Source organism: Corythoichthys intestinalis, chromosome 9 (genome assembly GCF_030265065.1).
Source record: "Corythoichthys intestinalis isolate RoL2023-P3 chromosome 9, ASM3026506v1, whole genome shotgun sequence".
Taxonomy (NCBI): domain Eukaryota; kingdom Metazoa; phylum Chordata; class Actinopteri; order Syngnathiformes; family Syngnathidae; genus Corythoichthys; species Corythoichthys intestinalis.
In genome coordinates this window covers 37,914,324-37,934,897 of record NC_080403.1, presented here as the reverse complement: position 1 = coordinate 37,934,897, position 20,574 = coordinate 37,914,324, and the positions used below count along the sequence as shown (strand labels likewise).

Sequence of the window (20,574 nt, the reverse complement as noted above, 5' to 3'; positions counted from 1 at the left end):
CTCAATTCTCTGAATCTCTTGTGAATTGTTTCCAAAGGAATTTGAAGCCATTCATTTAGAATACCCTCTCTTTTAGAGATGGCGGTGGAAATCAACGTCCTAATTGAATCTCTAAAACTGGCCATAAATGCTCAATAATGTTGAGGTCTGGGAATTGTGCTGGTGTTATGACGAATAGGTAGGGGTGATCACATGTCAAATGTCCTTCGAGTTCATCTACCATTTTGACTACGTTGTTGTTGCTGTAGTTGGTGCTGCGGGTAGTATATATATTAGGGCCGTCAAAATTATCGCGTTAACGGGCGGTAATTGATTTTTTAAAATCACGTCAAAATATTTGACGCAATTAACGCACGTCCCGCTCAGACAGATTTAAATGACAGTAGAGTGAAATGCCCACTTGTTAATTGTGTTTTATGATGTTTTGCCGCCCTCTGCTGGCGCTTGGGTGCGACTGATTTTATAGGCTTCAGCACCCATGAGCATTGTCTAAGTAATTATTGACATCAACAATGGCGGGCTACTAGTTTATTTTTTGATTGAAATTTTTACAAATTTTATTAAAACGAAAACATTAAGAAGGGTTTTAATATAAAATTTCTATAGCTTGTACTAACATTTCTTTTAAGATCACTTTAACAGAATGTTAATAATGTTAATGCCATCTTATTGATTTATTGTTATAATAAACAAATACAGTCCTTATGTACCATATGTTGTATATATCCATCTTGTGTCTTATCTTTCCATTCCAACATTTTACAGTATATATATATAATTTACAGAAAAACATGGCATATTTTATAGATGGTTTGAATTGTGATTAATTGCGATTAATTACGATTAATTTTTAAGCTGTAATTAACTCGATTAAATTTTTTTATCGTTTGACAGCCCTAATATATATATATATATATATATATATTTTTTTTTTTTTTAAATACATCCATTTTATAGAGCCTTTTTTTGACCACTAAACGCTATAAGCAATTACGTATACGGTATGCAGGAAAGACTATTATAGAATATTGATGATATTGCGAGATAATAGGGTTAGGACGTTAACGTTGTCTGATAAGCAGTAAACATGGGGGTCACCTGGGTTTAATAGTGTTTATTGTTAAAGATATATTTTGATACTCCTACTATAATATCAATATTCTATCTATAATTTATCTACATAAGAATATTGATATTATAGCAGGAGTATCTAAATATATCAATAATTTATCTAAATAGACATGTCAAAACATTAGATTTGTTCAACATTAAGCAGCTGTCAACAGCGTGGAGATTACTTCAACAAAGGAGAGCTAATCGACAGAACACCGGTCATACGAAATGCTCAACTTGAATACAATGCTGCTCATGTCATTCTTCAACAATTATTTTCAATAATTATGATGCCAAAATGTTAGGTGTTTCCATTATTTTTGTCCAACCCCCTGTAAATACCTTATCTTTCCTGTGGAACACCAAGGCGTGCCAGCATATAGAAAGAAATACCAGTGAAGCTCAAGACTACTGAACTGATTTGCGTATTTAATCATTGGGACCTTCCAAGTGACAGAAGAGGAGGCAGAACATTTGCAAGAACCCACAGTTCAAGAAGTCATTCAACTTATAACGTCCTATTATGGACACTCAAGTCACCATACATGAGAACCAACAGAATCCTTCAGATAAATTAGAAGTATGTGCTAACTCTTGAATTGAGTCTATAGCATTGAAAAGGCCCCTAAACCAACTGTACATCCCATAGACACCAAATCTTGCCTGTACCTCAATTTAATACAGTATCATTATCCTCTTCAGTTTGAAGTTGTAGTAAGTGAACAACGATGTTTAAACCAATTAACAGGGAAAACCACTTAACAGAATTGAAGATTAGTGTAATGTTAATAATTGTATTGTGACCCCCCCCCCCAAAAAAAAAAAAAAAACAATAAAAACATTTACAGTTAATGAAATAGGATGATATATTTCTAAAAACTGATTAAGTGTTCATGCCTAGAATATGACATTTTGCCATTCTGGGTCAAATTTTAAAAAATAAACATCCACGTAATATTGTTTGGTATTCTAGTAGGGACATGTACTGATTTGACCCTGACCAGATAGATAATGTTGACCGTCAGTCAAAACTATGTTTCTCCGTTTGCCATTAATGCTTAACAATTTAGAGACTCATTTTCTTGCTGTGTATTATCTTTGACGTAACGTACTGTTTGGCAAAATATCTCATTAAGATTATTCCTCAAAACATATGACTCGGTTAGTTTTGGTGACATAATGTCGAGTCACATACAAATTTTCAGCAAGATTTGAAGAATGTTCCCAATCTCCCAACAACTAAAGCGGCTCAAAGTGCCAGTTAACAGTTAGATTATATCTCTCTATTGCACTGTGATGTGACTGGAAAATAAAACTCTTAACACACATCCTCAAACCTCATCCACGCCTTTCCAGTATGCAAACAAATGAAAGTGTCATTTTTGTTATCATCTTTACATTATATCAAACTATGTTCAAATTAAAGTATCAGTGTACTGAATTAAATAACTTGAAAACTACGAAAGAAATATTTGTGCCGTAAGACATGTCAATGCCAGTGGTGTGTAGATGTATTATATACTTTTTAAACAAAAGGAAAGACCCTCAATCTTTTGCTGCCAGGTTGCTCCAGTGCAGCCGTATCGCTTATTTTCATTGATGCAATAATGAATGCATAAATCAATTAATGTGAAATCTATTGAAAGTGACATGAAAAAGTGCCCAAAACAAGAAGAGAAACGCACATTAAAGAAGAAGGTACAGTGAGCCGGAGCAGAGGGGGCACTTCTTGAGTAAGATCTTTCTCTCTCTGGTCACTGTGCCCTTGATGTTCATACTCACTCTTGATGCTTGTTGGTTTAAATTCAAAGAACCCTTATCCTTTCCATCACTTACAAGATCTGCACTGAGCGGAGAAAGGTGGCAGTTTCAAGAGTTAAACCTCCTCCCAGTTCTGACCCAAAGTCATATCAGCACTTCCAAGAGGAAGCAAATATAGATGGCATTGAAGCCAACAGCCCAATTTTTCTAGATCCTCCTCTCCATTATTGAATACCCTAGCAGTACCAGTTCCTGGAACCTAACCTCAGTCTTTATCAGAAAGAAACACTGTTCAAGTATTGTTACTCTTGGCACAAAGTGCTTGAGACACAATACAATTTAGCATAGGGCTTCTGTCAGTCAGGAGGTATGAAATAGAACAACTACTCTCCCAGTTGTCCCTTCCACAGCCAAGGCAAGCACATGTTGCAGGACATGGTGTGATTGGGTGGGCAGAAAAAAAGGGGCTGTGAGGTGGTACCAGGAAACGAGCCCTGCAGCAGTTACTTCATTGGCTTGGCTCAGCTAGCCGCAGCCCGTGCCATTAAGTCCTCTAGCGCCTTGTCCTGATCGTTGTTGTGGACCAGGAGCACCTCCTTAATGGTCTCCCGCTCAAATCCCATTTCACCGAATCTGGACATCAGCTCAAGGAACTGCAACGCCTGAGAAGAAGAGAGAAAAAGCAATGACCACATCATTAGAGGTGTCTTTTTAGCTTTTTGTGTCTTACAATGAGTCACATTGACAAATTACCTCAACATACGGGAAGATAATTAACCATCTCCCAAAAAGTACAAACCTTTTCTTCTGAGCATTGGTACATCTCTAAACATTCCTCCACTGCGCTTGCATCGAAGCCCCGTTCACAGAGACGTCCATGGACAAAGAGATAATCCAATACCTTGGACAAGTATAGACATGTTTATTCATGATTGATACATTGTATATGACAGATATGCAGCTATGTAGTTTTATGTGTTTGTTGGGCAAACTGAACTGTAACCCATCATGGATTTCTCAGTGATGTCGACCTTACTAGTGTATAGGGTACATGAATTGCACTAATAAAGTCCAATACACATAGAACACAATGTTGGATATTTTCTGCTCATGAAACTGAAAATTATTACTATTATTACACAAATATTCATTCACTAACTGAAATTATTAGATTACATTAGATTTTCACTAAAGACAACTAGAGGAAGAACATTGACTTAATACTTTCACATCTATGGATGTCTAGTCAAATTGAATCTTTTTCTGTGACGGTTACTCCAGAGTGCCAGATGCAGCAGCTAGCTGACGCGGAGCTCAGTGCAAATTTAGATTCAAGAAAATAAGGAATTAGGGTTGCAGGATAGAGTACATGATTCTCCAACATTTTCCTTGTGTCTATTATTCCAGTTTAAATTTCAAATGAATATTTGTGGCCACCAAATTTTTGCTGCAGCCCTATTAAATACTTATTTCAGTAGGGAAGATGTTATTTTTGAGTTGAGCTGGGGCTATCGATTATTTTAGTAGTCGATTAATCTATCAATTAGTTCAAATAATCGAGTAATCGGATTAGGAACATTTATTGTGTTGCAGAATAAATTTTTAGAGATGTAAAACATAGGCTTGCTACTAAGATTGCAGTTTCAAAAGAACATTAAATGCGAATATGAAATAAAATTCCTGAGTGTTTCTTCAAACTATGCAGAATTCCACTTTTATTGGAAAATAAATTAAAATACGGGGGTTTAGTCAGAACGGTACAAAAAAATAAATGAGGATCTAAGTACAACAAGAGAATGATTGGTTAACATGCATAACAAAAGTCTGCTAGCTTAAATGCTATGAAATGCTAGTAGTTTTGTCCAATTAACAGATCGTTCAAACACATATTCCCACAAAAACATAAATTAAATAAATATAAATATACCAATGACCTAAACTATGAATGCATAAAAAACATTAGCTCAAACAAAACTTACCTTATGTTGGTCTTAACAGGGAGCAACTGGATTCAGCCATGTTAAATGAGTTATGACATATTCACTGCTGCCACAAAAAGGGCTGTGTACCCACCCAAATAAATAAAACTGAATGCAAACACTTTCTAAACAAACCATTAAAACGCCACTCTAATTAAACGAATACCCAAAGCAGCAAAATTGGATTCAAAGCTTTTTTCGAATCAAATCACTCGAGTTAATCGATTAATCGTTGCAGCACTAGTTTTAAGTGTGTAAATGTGAAGGGAGACGTAATTATGTGACATGATTGCATGAGTGCTGATTAGAAGTAAGGGGGTCACACCTGCTCCACATTCTGCCCTTGTCGCTGCATAGCCCGAAGAACACCTTCATAAGAATAACCCATGCCCACAAGGGTTTCCACACATTGGCGCTCACCAGGGGTCATGCTAAGCAAGGCTCCCCCACATGGCAAGCCAGCAGAACCTGATCCAGAGTTTGCCTAGGAATCAATATGATAACAATATCAATGAAGTCTATAATGGAAATATTCATCAAACAGCAGTCCACCACGGTGTATGTAACCTCAAGCTAACCTGTTTTGGTCCACCACTCTTATTGAAGCTGAAGTGCGCTGGTGCAACAATAACTTGGGACTTGTGTATAATTGGGGGACTGCCATTAGGAAGGTTCTGTCGTGGAGTAGGCACAGGTGCAGGGCGTGGGCTGTATTTAACTGGCTCAGGATCCCCAGAATCGGAAAGTTTGGGAAAAGTCAGAGAGCGGATATTGCAGGGCCGATCCTCGGCTTCAAAACCTGATCTCCCTTGGTGCCCAACTCTGTCCAAATCCATCAAGGAAACCAAGCCATTGGGTTTATGAGCAAAGCCTGGTTTCACTGGAAGGCTGGTGTTGATAGGAGGAGATGGGCTGTTTCCACGTGAAGCTGGCGCTTGCTGGGACCCATCCGGAGGGGATCCAGAAGGAGCAGGTTGAGGCTGACTCTGAAGAATGTTTCGAAGCTCCTCTTTATCGTCCAACGTTTTAAGCTCCAGTTTGTCAAACGGATCCTCTTCTCGCTCAAAGTCAGCAAGGTTGAGGCCGTGTGGTTGAGGAGTGCTAGGTTGGATTTTCCTCAGACCAAAACTTGGGGCAGGCAGAGGAGTGAGTATAGCATCATGGTTTAGTCCCGCCAGGACAGGGTTCATTGCTGGAGGGGGAAGGTCGTGATCCCCAACAGCAGATTGAGATTTCTTTCCTCCACCGTTATTAGGGTCCTCAGGCTGAGCCGAGGTTTCTTGATTTTCTTCCACCTGCTTTGCTGCGGCCTCTTCTGCACGTGCCTCTGCTTCTCGCGCCTCAGCCAGCTCCATCCCCCAGCGAACAGTCCGCTTCTCCAGAGAAAAGTCATACTGTTGTGATCAAAGAGAGAGGGTATGGACGATGAAAAATAAGAAAGTAAAGAGGAAATTCAATACATTCACTTTATATATAAACTTGTACTAATGTATAAAGCTGAGTGCTACGCTAATTTTTATAGAAAAATCAGTGCATGCAAGTTAAGGGAGTTCCAAAAAAATTGATAATTAGATGCATCGCGATTCGACACTTGACGATTCGATTATGATTCATACAGGTTCAAAAACGTCGATTTTCCCTAATAACTTTTATAACAGCCGCTCGTAGTGGAACAAAATTCAAGACATGTCTGCCGCCCGGACATCTTTAACGGACGCACGCACAACGCTATGATGGATGCTGCCGTTTAATGAGCGAGAGATTTACTCCTTTTCAAAAGACTGGAAAATAAATTTGTGTATGAGACAGGCAGGAGGTGGGCGGTCGCGCTTCTGTACACAAGTTATTTTTTAGAGCGAGAGGGGAAGAGAGATAGTTTGTTGCTGCTTGTCTTTCGTTTGTCCAGCAGTAAGTTCCAGTTGTGTTAATTGGAAAAAGTCCCTTGTGTTTTGCTAATTCCCGTGTCCGTCTATCAGAGGTGACTACAGGAACCCTCTTGTACTCTTTAGCCTTTATTGTTGTTGTTTTTGAGATGTTATTAACTAGCGCCGAGCGCTATGCTAATTAGCACGTGTTTGGTGGTGTACAACTGTTACTCCAGATGCATAACGCTTAAAACCAGGATTAAGTACAGCGGTAACACTACAAACATGTGAAATAGTACAGAAACCTGTGAAAACAAAGTATATAGACACTTTGTTTCTATAAAAATGTGGAATTCATTCCACCAGTGTAAATTTTATTGTATTATTTAGAGAAATAAGTACTGCCTTTGAAACGGATGAGGTTTTTGCACCTTCTTGTTGTATAGGCATGTTGAGAAATAAGTACTGCCTTTAAAATGGTTAATGTTCTTGCACATTCTCGTTTAAAAAAAAAAAAAAAGAAACAGCAGATTAAGGGCAGCTTTTTGTTGTATGGGCATGTTTCCACCGTTCCTATTGAATCATTAGGATATTTTAAATAAATAATAGACATAAATTTGTTTGGCTACTTTATTAATTAGTAACCTATGATGCATCGATAATCGTGATAACTGTGATCATCGTCAATACCGTGAACATCGTTCAATAATCGAATTGGATTATGAATCGTAATCGAATCGAATCAGGGGGTGCCCATTACATTTTTTTCAAGCGAGTAATCGCTGCTAGTCCTCCCAGTCAAAATCGATTGGACATCTATCGCCGTAAATGGCAGGCAATGAGTTAATACACAATACAAAAACTCGATTGCACACTCCTGGTGTAAGGAGTGCAAATTTAACACCCAAGACACTAGAGCTGGGAATCTTTGGGCACCTAACGATTCGATTACGATTACGATTCAGATGGTCCGATTCGATTCTAAAACGATTATTGATGCACCCCCCCCCTTTTTTTTTTTTTTTTAATATTTTGTACATGTGTTCCAAAATTGTTCAAAAATACTCTCAGGCTAAACCAAACTACTATTTCAGTATCAAGTTAACATATAGCAGTAAACAAATATACAAAAATAACAGTAAATAAAAAACTCCAGTCCCCATTCTGCATCAGCAGCTTTAAACTACATTCAATTAATTTAATGTTGTGAATCAACCGTTAAAGTTGTTAAAATTGCTCCCGTTAATCCATAATTTCCCTTTTGTCAACTTTCGACATGTGAAGGTTTTAAAACTATTTTAAAGATAGATTCAAGTCAATATTTTACCGATTTAGGAGTATTTTAGATAAAAAGTTAATTAGGTTTGCTTGGAAGGTTCGCTACAACAGCCTTGCAGAGAAGTGTACTGCTTTAAGATGGCGGCCGTTTACTACGTCTGCATCTAGCTTTTTGTAGATGTGCTGCAAACGCTACCGCTACCGTAGTGCATCTAGTCTTATATAAATGATATCTACCGTAACATTATGTGGATGACGTACTTTTGTAGCAGCTTCAGGTATGTTGTTGTGTTTTTTTATCTCGTGGCATGAGTTGAGCTAGAGCCGTGAGTTGAGCATTGGCATTACCCGAGGGGCCGGGTAATGAGAAGCATGATGTTTAGCTACTCTCGCTCCGTTGCTCATTGACCGCGCGGCGCGCTGAGTGTGTTGTACTTCCGCTTTACTTGGCATATTTCAATAATCGGAATTTGGATGTTTGTGAATCGTTCTCGAATCTTCCACGGCCGAATCGCGAATAATCTAAGAATCGGAAATTTTGCACACCTCTACAAGACACACTACCTATGCCCCTATGAGGTGTTGCAGAAATTAACTAACAATGCTGTGTGAAAGCACGTTTCTGACATGGTAATGTCCCGCCTTGTCATGATCCGTCTAAAAGGGCCAGCCTTATAAATGCTGCTACAACAATTTGGCAGAAAGGTAGAGTGACAATACTCAAATGATTTACCTGTGTGCTCGCCAACAAAGAACTGCAGTCTGGCATACAAAAGCCAACAGGTAGCCCCACTTTGGCAGGACAGCGAAACTTTTCATTGACCTTGAAAGGAACATCATCAAGGTAGCTGATGGGTCCTACATGAAAAGATAAAACAGGCATAAGATAGTTGAAATTAGAATTTGCATTTTGAATTAGTCTTTAAATGTGAAGATTTGAATATCCTTGCCATTGTTGTATGCATCTGATACGGACTTCCTTGTAGCCATTTAGATACCCTGCAGGGTAAAAAAAAAAAAAATGTTACTGACTTGTTCCATGAATAAATTGGGTAATGTTTCCAGTTTCACTGTTTTGATGGGGGGATCAAGTTACATTAAAGGGAACCTCCGACCCAAAGGCTCTAATAAGTCACAATTGTTCTCTTGTACTAAAACATGGTGGTAGAAACACATATATCATTGCCACTGATTTAAAAATCGATACTATTTAGTACATGTTTTGACCTACGGAGGGCGCCATGTTTTGTACGCGCAATGCACTCTAGGGGTGATGACGCAGTTAGGCTGGACTGGGAGAATAGCTGTGTGAGCGAGCAAGCGAAGCTAGGATGATGACTGGCATGATTTTGTCCCTTTCTGCTGCTGGTCAGATTGTTTTGTTACAGAGCTGTGGGATGAGTTCCCAATGTCGTACCTGCATCCAATTCCAGCTCATCTGCAGTGTCTTCAAACCAATCCTAGGCAACTTGCCAAGATATTGACTTGCTGCTATTTGACTGTTTGTATATCTCTTCATTGTGAGTTGCATCATTGCCTTGTTTTTTTGTTTGTCTGCCTCTCATCACAGTATTTCCTTGTTTTTTTTTTAGTTTTTTTTATTAATCCCGACCTACTGTCACAGACCCTATTTGTGTCTCCCTTTTTGCGATCACGTGTTTTTTTGTGTGTTCAATACATCCTTTTACATAATCCCATGTTATTGTTGTCTGCTTGCTGTCTAAAGTGACTTTTTTTCAGCTGCCTTTCCCTTTCAGGTTTTACCGCACAGACAACGCATGTGGGTTGCGATATGTTTGTGTAGTCCTGTGGTCTATGTACTCGTCTGTCACACGGGAAACGCGGGTTGGAATCCCACCGGAGACCTTCGTTTAATTGCTTTTGCTGCTTGTTTTGTGAAATATCAACAGTGCTGACCTGCTCATCACTTTTCCGCTCAGGTTCAAATTAGAAAAGCAGAACCGATGACATGTTTATGTAGCTAACGAGTGATACTGTGGAAGTACGGCAGCGCTGACCAGTGACGTCACTGCGCAGAGTGCATTGTGTCTTCAACAACAATGTCATTTAAGGATCCACCAGCTTCTATTGAGTTAAACACCTGATTGTTGGTACTGTCATATGTACTTTCCGCGATCAGAAGAACATTCTGACAAACAGCTTTCGGCATGCAAAAGTAGTATTTATCATGAAGTCCCAGCCACTTTTTCTAAATTAACTTAAACCACACAAGCAAATCATAAAGGCTTTTTTGCATGCAGTTTTTCTTGATAAACCCTTTTTTTTCTTCAGGGAACTACGAAGGTTCACTTTAAGGCTACGTCTACACTAGGACAGATCGTTTTCTCCATTTTACCGACTATTTTTATACCTGTCCACACTTCGTTTAAGGTGAGTTTAAGGCCCCGTCGCTTCTGCAACGTACGCCTGCATTTGCGCAAACTACGCATGCATAGAAAGGAGAAGCCTAATGTGTTAGGTCATCGCCCGCGCGGTTTACCTCTGAACCGGAAACTCATTACTTGCCTGCGGCAAATTTAGAAATTACAACACATTCTAGAGTGTCATTATTTTGTGATCACTGTTTTTTCGTGATCGTAATCGAACGCATCATGCAGGAGCGAGAGTGAAGGGAGAGCACACTCTGCTTTTCGCACTAAAAACAGCGACGGCATGACTTCCCTTCCTGAGTATCGGAATGTTGTACGGAGACAGCAGTCCATATTGGGCGGCGCACAGGCAGTAAGTAACAGTACTCGCCTACATGATCCGTCTAACAACTAATCCAGATAATAGGTATACTAGTGTAGCCGACATGCCGTATAGTCCAACTAATTACACGTTTAAGGTCATTATCCTAGTGTAGACGTAGCCTAAAACAACAGAAACACATAATCTGGCCCTTGTGTTGCGCAAAAAAATAAATAAAAAAATTGGAGATAAAGAGACTTGGAAAATATACAATGTTTGACACTTGTAATGGGAATTTGTTTGCAATTATATCTTAATTTTAAACATTTTATACAGTCATAATACATGAATATATTAGTACATGTTATATCTAATGTTATTGCACAACCAATACTTTTATTGAAGAACAAAAACATGAATATTGATTTCAATATTAATCATAACTTTGACTCAACTCCAGAATTTAAAAAAATGCAGTCTCGATTCAAAAACACCAGCAGTCTTCAACATTTTTTTTTTTTGCATTTTTGGCTTAATCATTTTAGGCAGTGGGATCTTCTATCCTTCATCAACATCCAACTCTTAACACTTCAGTTCATTGTTGAGTCTTGAAGATTGTGTTATTCTTAAAGAGCCTTAAGGTACTCCAAATATCAACCAGTATTTCCCCGCTCAAATTTGTAAGCCTGATCGCAATCTTTGTGTGTTCCTCAACAGAGACCAATTGCACTCAGAAGCAGCTAAAGATGGACCGATTTGAAGGATGACTGCCAGATTCCATCCCCTGGCTGACGGAGTGAGTGGAGGCTTTGCCTTCATCAGGCCCAGATGTTCAGATTTGACCATGCTTTTAATCAGTGTTTTTGTTCACTTATTTTTTTTATGTCTTGTATATTCAGTTGTAAAGTGTCCCATAGTGTTTGAAATACATGTATTATGATTATTTTGACTACAATGACCACTTCCACAATCCACACGATTTATCTGTTCCCCAGGGAGAATGCCACAATCGTATTTTGGCTACAGCTAGTAAGTAGCTTCAATTGTCATGTGCTCTGCGCTCAAATGGGCTGTAGGGAGGGTTCTAGAAGTCATTTGTGTATGTGACTAAGAAATAGATTAGATAACTGTACCCTCATGAAATACAGCGTTTTAGTCAGGATTGCTCTAGAACATATTTTCATCAACTACATTTAAATTCCCTAACCACCCAATCACTAATCTAGTGAATTCCAGTTTTACTCTTTTGACTTCCCACACATTCCTGTAAATTCACATTGAAACCTCTTATCTGGGTTTACACATTTCCACTGCTTTGAATCTAAGCGCACATAACTTATTTGATCATGTGGCACAAAAATACCTGACAAACAGAGAGGCCATTGTTTACCCATGCGAAGCGAAAATTGATTATCACGGTATACAGAAATATTATCCATGTCTCTAATACTTACGATCAAAAATAGAAGCAATACAGTGTCATCGATGTAAAGCAATATATATTTTACATAAGAGGACAAACGATCGCTATTGTTCTAAAGCCTTACTGTGCGGGCAATAACACTAGAAACATCTAAACAAAACCGGGACGTAGTTTTCGCAATCGATGTCTGTTTCTAGTGAATCAAACAATTGTCAAGCCTTAGATGATGCGTTACTTGCTATAAAAGTACTGTAATTATATTAATTAAAAAAAAAAAAAAAACTAGACCAACATTAGATGATGCATAAGTTATTGATTAGCAACCCCGGCTAAGCTTTCGAACATTTTGCCACTCCACGTTGAAATAAGTTACATCAACAGTATATCTAAAGCCACAGTTTATGTGACTTTTATTGAGAACGAAGGACTCAAATAAGTTAAGAAAATAATGCCTTCATGGCTTACCCTTTGAGGAAAAGTCTGTTAAACGATTGGCTTCGCAAGTGGCCTGACTTCTACTGTTGCCACCGCCCCGAAACGACACTGATCAAACATAAATATGGCTCTCACCTGTATCTGGTCCGTCTCGCTCTTACAAATGTGACTTGGTCTTTTATTGATGCGCTGCTTCAATTGTATTTACGGTCGAAAATGTTTTATATATTATGAAAATGCTTTCCTTTTCTGCCGAGGGACGCCATCTTGATATATCAGGCTCCCTTCCACTGGTTCCTGTCTGACGTCACTCACTCGAATGACGTCAGGGATTTCTTCTTCTTTTTGTTGTTCTTTTCTTCTTCGTCTTTTTTCATATTCTTCTTCTTCATTTGTGTCTTCTTCATCTCTTCTTTTAGCGGTACAAAAACATTTTTTGGTGCCGTTCCGCCGTCAGCTGGTCGGTTGTGTGAATCGGGATTTTAATTAATTCACTACTGCAAAAATCATCATAATTACCTGGGTCTTTCCCAAAGGGAAAGCCAAGGTATTGTTATTCTGCAACTTTAGCCTATTTATATCATAGTTTATTATTATATTTTTTTTTTACAGCGTGTTTCACTTTCTTCATTTGATTTTTTTTTTCTCTTTATGCTGAGTTTCCATGAAAAAGCCTGTTCGTCTGTCATTCTCTCAGCACTACCGACTATGAAACCTTTGAATGCCATAGTAGTCTTTTTTTTTTTGCCAACTTCTAAAAACATAAATACACCTTAACATAGATACATTCATTGTTTCTGCTGCCATGACATGAACTAGTTATATATTTCCAAGATTATGTTTTGCCAGATCATTGCAATTTGTGTCAAGTCATATATCTTGATCATAATCTGCAGAATCATATAGTTTTAAACAAATGTATAGTTTTATTTTTTGAATGAAATTGAATATTTATGACATTATTTATGATTTATGTTGAGGTGAAAACATCAAAGCTTTTCATGGACGCATTAAAGTAATGAATTTACGATTCTAAAATCAGTTAAAAAACATACAAAATACTATTTTGGTTACAAATCGTGGACTGGGGCACATGAAAGACATAACCGTCTTTCTACTAAAAATGAACAATTTCAGATTTTCATGTCTATATACCAAAAATGTTCAAACATATATTAGTAGTTTCGGTTAGCTTCATGATAACTTTTGAATAGATGTCTAATGTAGTGACCACTTTCCCTGAAATGGTTAAACAACAGTAGTACCTATTTTCATTGGCTTCTGATTTTAAAACTAGCTACTGATTATTTTGTGTGTATACACTGTATGTAACAATACACTGATGTAATTATACTTTTATATGGTCTCACTGTCAAACTAGGGCAAAAGTAATCCCTCCAACATGTCCTGGGTCAATGGGGCCTTTCACAGTGGGACCTGCCTGGAACACCTCACTAGGGAGATGTTGAAAAGAAATCCTTAAAATACTTTAAAAAGTTATCATCATTTAAGTCCCAAATTAATTTGACAGTGGCGCTCGAGTATATGTAAAACTTTTGACCACAACTCCATAACACAGACCCGGCGGCATGGGCGGGCATTAGGCGGCCGGGCCCGCGTTGAGAGACTGCTGTGCCCGCCCTAGCTCGATTAGACTGTACTGTGTAATTTTTTTTTTTAAATCTTCCACAAAAACACACACACACACGGAGAGGACGAACCCTCTATTCATCCTATCTTGATCTGTCGTCATTCAATGAAACCAATCTGAGCAGCAAATGAAGGCAATTTCTAGCCAATCACAGATAAGGGGAACGGGCCGAGTAGCCGGCCATTGGGTGCTCATGTTTATCAGTGCATATGTTATGTTTACGCTGAAGCACTTTAGTTGAATAAATGCACACAGAACTGTACCATTGTTTTTTTCGTTTGTCTTATAGATTTTACGAGGAACTACCACTTATGACCTCAGTGACAGAAAACATTTCAGTGCACTGATGTAGTAATGTACGGGTAATAACGCCACTGTTCAGGCTAAATTTACGTTGAAGAAGTGTGCCCCCCCCCAAAAAAAAATGTGAGGCCCCCCTGTAATTTCTTTCTGCAATAACAACAAATGTCAATTAAAAAATAAATAAATAAAAATCTTATCTACAAATTGATATGGGTGATTCACATTAGCTTAACTCATTCACTCCCAGCACAGGTCACAGAGTATGTGTTGTGGCATTTAGTAAAAGGAGGAAATTTGTATTGAAAACGCCTATTGACACTAATAGATCCAATCCATTTCAACCAGTTAAAATGGATTGGACAACTATTGCCATCAGTGGCAGCCAAAGAGTTAAGCTTTGTGAGGTCGCAAGAGATTTTTAAAACAAAATTAAAATATATGATTAGAATTCCCAAAGTAAAAGTGTTGGCTCTGTGTACTTATATCTATTCTTCTTCTTTTTGAATTTAGTACGATTTTTTTACGATAAGTTGTATTTCAAGTTATTTCTATATATATTTTTTATTACTCATGGCTTTTTTTAATTTGCATTTTTGATTATTATTATTGTTTTTTTTTTAAATGCATTATTATTTAAATAATTGATTTTTCCCTCCCTAAATGGATCTTTCAGTTAATCAAGTCATTTTATTTTAAATAATTTATATATACATTTTAGTTGCCGATCACAAAATACGTGCAGGCACCACTAATACGTACTACATTTAAAAGTCAAATGGGGGCTGCAAAGTATTGTCCCATGAGCTGCAATTGGCCTCTGGGCTGCATGTTTGAGACCACTGTCTCATATGAATGTAATAAAAACATTAAAAAAAAAAAAAAAAAAATTTAATCATAATTCGTGCATGAAATAGAATAGAATAGACTTTATTTGCCATTATACATAGTGCAAAGGGTTACTTCATTTCTATTAGTTTAGTGAAGGGAATATGCTTGCAAAATAATCACCCAAAAAAGTTAATTACAAATTTTGGAAATAGATTTATGCATATATTTTCTTTGTTGGACAATAATGATTTATGAGTTTGACACCTTTGATTTTGGGTCAACAATAATTCAGTCATGTTATTCGAAAGATGGGTGAAATAATTACTACATAGGTAGCAAACAAGGATCAAACTCTAAACTTAAGCTAACAGTGAGTCAAATGTGCTAACATCTGGAAGATCTGTTAAAAAAAGGCAAGAACATGTAAAAATTATATGAATATATTTGGATAAAATATTTCAATCCATAAATGAAAGAAATTGTTATTTCCACAAAATGACACTAAACTAGGTAACAATAAAATAAATTATTATGTGCATATTACTATAATCCAGCTAGTTATTACACTTCTGGCCAAAAGTATTGGCACCGCTGCAATTCGGTCAGATTATGCTAAATTTCTCCCAGAAAATGATTTTACAATGCTTTGGTAGTAATATCTTCATTTATTTTGCTTGCAATGAAACAACACAAAATAGAATGAAAATATTTTTTTGATCATTATCATTTTACACAAAACTCCAAAATGGGCCCGGGAAAAGTATTGGCACCCTCAGCCTAATACTTGGTAGCACAACCTTTAGACAAAATAAGTGCGAACAACCGCTTCCGGTATCCATCAATGAGATTCTTACATTGTTCTGCTGGAATTTTAGACCATTCTTCTTTGGCCAACTGCTCCAGGTCTCTGAGATTTGAAGGGTGCCTTCTCCAAACTGCCATTTTCAGATCTCTCCACAGGCGTTCTATGGGATTCAGGTCTGGACTCATTCCTGGCCACTTTAGAAGTCTCCAGTGCTTTCTCTCAAACAGTTTTTCTAGTGCTTTTTGAAGTGTGTTTTGGGTCATTTTCCTCCTGGAAGACCCATGACCTCTGAGGGAGACCCAGATTTCTTACATTGGGCCCTACATTATGCTGCAAAATTTGTTGGTCGTCTTCAGACTTCATAATGCCATGCACACGGTCAAGCAGTCCAGTGCCAGAGGCAGCAAAGCAACCCCAAAACACTACCTCTGCCATGTTTGACTGTGGGGACCGTGTTCTTTTCTATGAAAGCCTCGTTTTTTTCCCTGTAAACTCTATGTTGATGCCTATTCCGAAAAAGCTCTACTTTTTTCTTCCAAAAAGTTTTTGGCTTTCTCGTGTAAGTTTTGGCAAACTCCAGCCTGGCTTTTTATGTCTCTGGGTCAGAAGTGGGGTCGGACGGATAGTACGGGTTAACGCTGTTGTACCAGCGGACTGCAAGGTAGCTTAAAGTTGTTTGGATGTTAGTCGAGGTTCTTTATCCACCATCCGCACAATGTTTCGTTGAAATGTCTCTTCAATTTTTCTTTTCTGTCCACATCTAGGGAGGTTAGCAGCAGTGCCATGGGCTTTACACTTATTTATGACACTGTGCAGGGTAGACACAGGAACATTCAGGTCTTTGGAGATGGACTTGTAGCCTTGAGATTGCCCATGCTTCCTCACAATTTTGCTTCTCAAGTCCTCAGACCGTTCTTTGTTCTTCTTTCTTTTCTCCGTGCTCAATGTGGTACACACAAGAACACTGGACAGAGGTTGAGTCAACTTTAATCCATTTTAACTGGCTGTAGGCGTGATTTAGTTATTGACACCACCTGTTATGTGCCACAGGTAAGTAATTGGTGCTGTTAATTACACAAATTAGAGAATTTTTCAAAGGGTGTCAATAGTCTTGTCCGACCCATTTTTGGAATTTTGTGTAAAATGATAATGATTTAATTATTTTTCCATTTTCTTTTGTGTTTTTCATTGCAAGCAAAATAAATGAAGATATTACTACCAAAGTATTTGTAATTGCAATCATTTTCTGGGAGAAACTGAGCATTATCTGGCTTCACTACATTTCTCACAGTTTAAGGCGAAAACACATACAGGAGGACACTTCTCTCTAAGCAGCTTCCTACTTGAGTTTTTCAGGTTAGCAAATTCACACCGTTTAATGTTAAGTTAACTCTGATGCACGTGGGATTTCCAGTACCAAAATTTGTGGTGTGTCCCCCACCTCCACAACATTGGACGTCTTTTTCGATTACTTACAGTGGCTTCTGGTGCTGCTGGCTGAAAAAAAAACAACTTCTAATATCATCCTCTTTGAAGGGGGCGGAGGAGGCGGCATGTTGTCAACATGTTGTATAAGTAATCAACCAATCAAACATGCATTTGAAGGGAAAAATGGACAGGCACATTCAGCAAGTGAAAAGGGGTAAATGTATGTAAGTCTGAACAAATAATTCACATAATAATGGTAGGGTCAAGTCTATCCTTATGGCGTATGGGAATACAAAGTAATATAGCTGGAGTCATTATACTGTATAATGCAAATAATGTTGCTTAGAAGCTGGTGGGGACAATATGATCATCCTAAAAAATTGGTAGTGTTATGTCCCTACTGTCCCTATGCAAACCTACGCCCTTGCCTGAGCCAATACATATGAAAGTAAATATAATACAGATTTATTTTGCAATGATCAATTAATTAGGTTCATATCACTCAATCTGTATGGTCTTATTAATGTCCCGTCCCCAACAAAAAGTGTTCATACAGGTTAAGCTGTTACATTCACTTCAATTCAATTCAACTTCATTTGTATAGCCCTATATCACAACAAGGTTGTCTCAAAGGGCTTTGCAGAGGCAATATGATACACAGTCAGAAACACTAGATGAATTAAATAAAGTTCTAGTCCAAGTCCTGGGCATCCCTCATCCTTAGACCCTCCATGTCGGCAAGGAAAAACTCCAAAAACCCTTTGGAAAAAATGAGAAACCTTGGGGAGAACCATGGTCAGGAGAGATCCACTCCCAGGATGAATAGACAAGATGCACCAGGACTGCTAATGGGAATTAGCAGACGGAGTTACAGTCTATAGCAGAAATGTCCAAAGTGCGGCCCGTGGTCAAATTTCATCCGGCCCCCAGCCTGTGTCATAAAATCAATAATGTCTGGCCCGCACACAGACCTAATAAATTGTTCAGCAGTACCGCTACCAGCATATGAAGTAGCTTAGGGTGACCAAACGTCCTCTTTTGCCCAGACAAGTCCTACTTTCCCGTAGTATCCTCGTTGTCCGGGCGGGTTTTATAAATTCATAAAAATGTCCGGTTTTTATGATTTTTCACGGGACCAATTTGAAGAGAATCCCTCCGGCCGCTGGGTGGCAGCAGTTGACATGGCTCCTACTAGAAGGGAGGGAAGGAGTAGTTCTTCTTGTTTTTGTTGGCATTTTACCCCTATCATGAGGCATTACCGCCATCTACTGGGTTGACAATTTGGCCACAACGCCTGCCCAGTTGTTAAGTTTTTAACGATAAATACCTAAATAATGGCAACTGTTGACTTCTGTCGGAGCTTTGACTGTAAAATCCCATTTGGTGTCACATCGTTGCGCTGCCGTTGATTGTAAACTTTTCTAGCAAAGTTTGATTTTTGCCTCAGCTAGCTATCAGTAAGCTAAACCATGCAAGGCATTATGGGAAACGTAGTTTTGAACTCCTACGTTCGGAAACATGCTGGTTGACTAGTTTGTCAGTTTACTTCGGTTATTGTTTGTGTGCAATCTAGAACATTGAATGAGAATATCAATTGAATGGGAATAACAATTTGTCAAGAACAATTGTCGTAATAGTAATTTATATAAATGTTTAGTTGGCACATAGCCTACTGTGTGTATGTGTAATGACTGGACTACATTTCCATGGGTCAGAGTGAGGGGGCACACTTTAAATATATTGAAGTGATATAGACATCTTTGAGTGAACTTCGAGTAAAATTCAAGTATCTTGAGGCCGGGCTGAGTGTCCTCTTTTTTGGAAATTAAAATATGGTCACCGTAAAGTAGCTTACACACTAAATGGTGCTCCTCATTTACCCACTAAAAGGCAGCAGCACTCTAAGCAACATTACCCCGCGTGACCCTTTACTCCCAATTTTCTAAAATGGCGACAATCAACAACAACAAAAAAGAACGTTGACTGTGACGGCCGACGCTTCAAGGATAGGTGGAAATTGGACTATTTCTTCACTGAAATACGCAAAAACTGTGTCTGCCTCATTTTCAAAGAGACAGTCGCTGTTTTGAAAGAGTTCGATGTGAGGCAATATTACTAAACAAGACACGCTGACATGTGCAACAAGATCACAGGGAAGACACGTAGCGAGAAATTGAAGCAACTTAAAGCTAGTTTAATTTTACAGCAGCAGTATTTCGCAAGAGCCCAAGAGATGAAAGAGAACGCCACAAAGGCTAGTTGCAAGATTTTGTGGAAATTGTTAATTGAAAAAAAAATAATAATAAAGCAAATGTGACACACAGAATGTCTTGCTAAAATTTGCATTAATATATTGTTCTACGTAAAGGATGTCAGCCAGTTCGGCACCCCACATTTTTACCACACCGATTCTGGCCCCCTTTGCACAAAGTTTGGACACCCCTGGTCTATAGAGATGCAATAGAGTTACATGGTCCCTACCAGGGCTGGCCCAGGCCATTTGGGGGCCCTAAGCAAAATAATGCAAAGGGGCCCATATTTTTGGCCCACCATTTCGTCACAGTGTACTGTGAAACCCATACATGCAATCCAACCCATACGTCCATATTTTGTATATTAATCAGATTTTCTTGCACTGCATACTTCAAACTTCTCACCCCGAATGATTGTCAGTACTTACAGTAGATAGCGCCAAACCTTTTTCTAAAAGAGGAAAGAAAGATGTTAAGGAAGAACTTTTATTTTTTTTAAGCTTATAATCAAGTGTCAAAACTCACAAAAGTCAAATAAAGCAAATTGGAGTAAATAAAATATAACATAAATTAAACAATTGCCAGATTGGGGGCCCCCTAGTGGTCAGGGGCTCTAAGAGGCTGCATAGTCTGCGTATAGACTGGGCCGGCCCTGGTCCCTACCAATGTTGAGACCAAACGTACGCCCTTGGATTCATCGCATGACCTAGCCATCAATACAATTATAAGTCTTGGTAAATTTTTTCACAAAGAATTATGTCA

The 20,574-nt window shown here is 38.3% G+C and overlaps 1 protein-coding gene across 1 annotated transcript; it reads right to left on the bottom strand.

Annotated features, from left to right (window-relative positions):
- Positions 1-1,522: 1,522 nt before the first annotated feature.
- On the bottom strand, positions 1,523-12,864 carry ubap1 (ubiquitin associated protein 1). Its single transcript, XM_057847149.1, has 7 exons — positions 12,681-12,864; positions 8,947-8,995; positions 8,730-8,854; positions 5,432-6,247; positions 5,179-5,337; positions 3,674-3,775; positions 1,523-3,536 (listed from the first exon to the last, which is right to left on the bottom strand). Exons 2-7 carry the CDS (start codon positions 8,984-8,986, stop codon positions 3,396-3,398), a joined length of 1,383 nt encoding a protein of 460 aa, XP_057703132.1. The 5' UTR covers positions 8,987-8,995; positions 12,681-12,864; the 3' UTR covers positions 1,523-3,395.
- Positions 12,865-20,574: the final 7,710 nt, after the last annotated feature.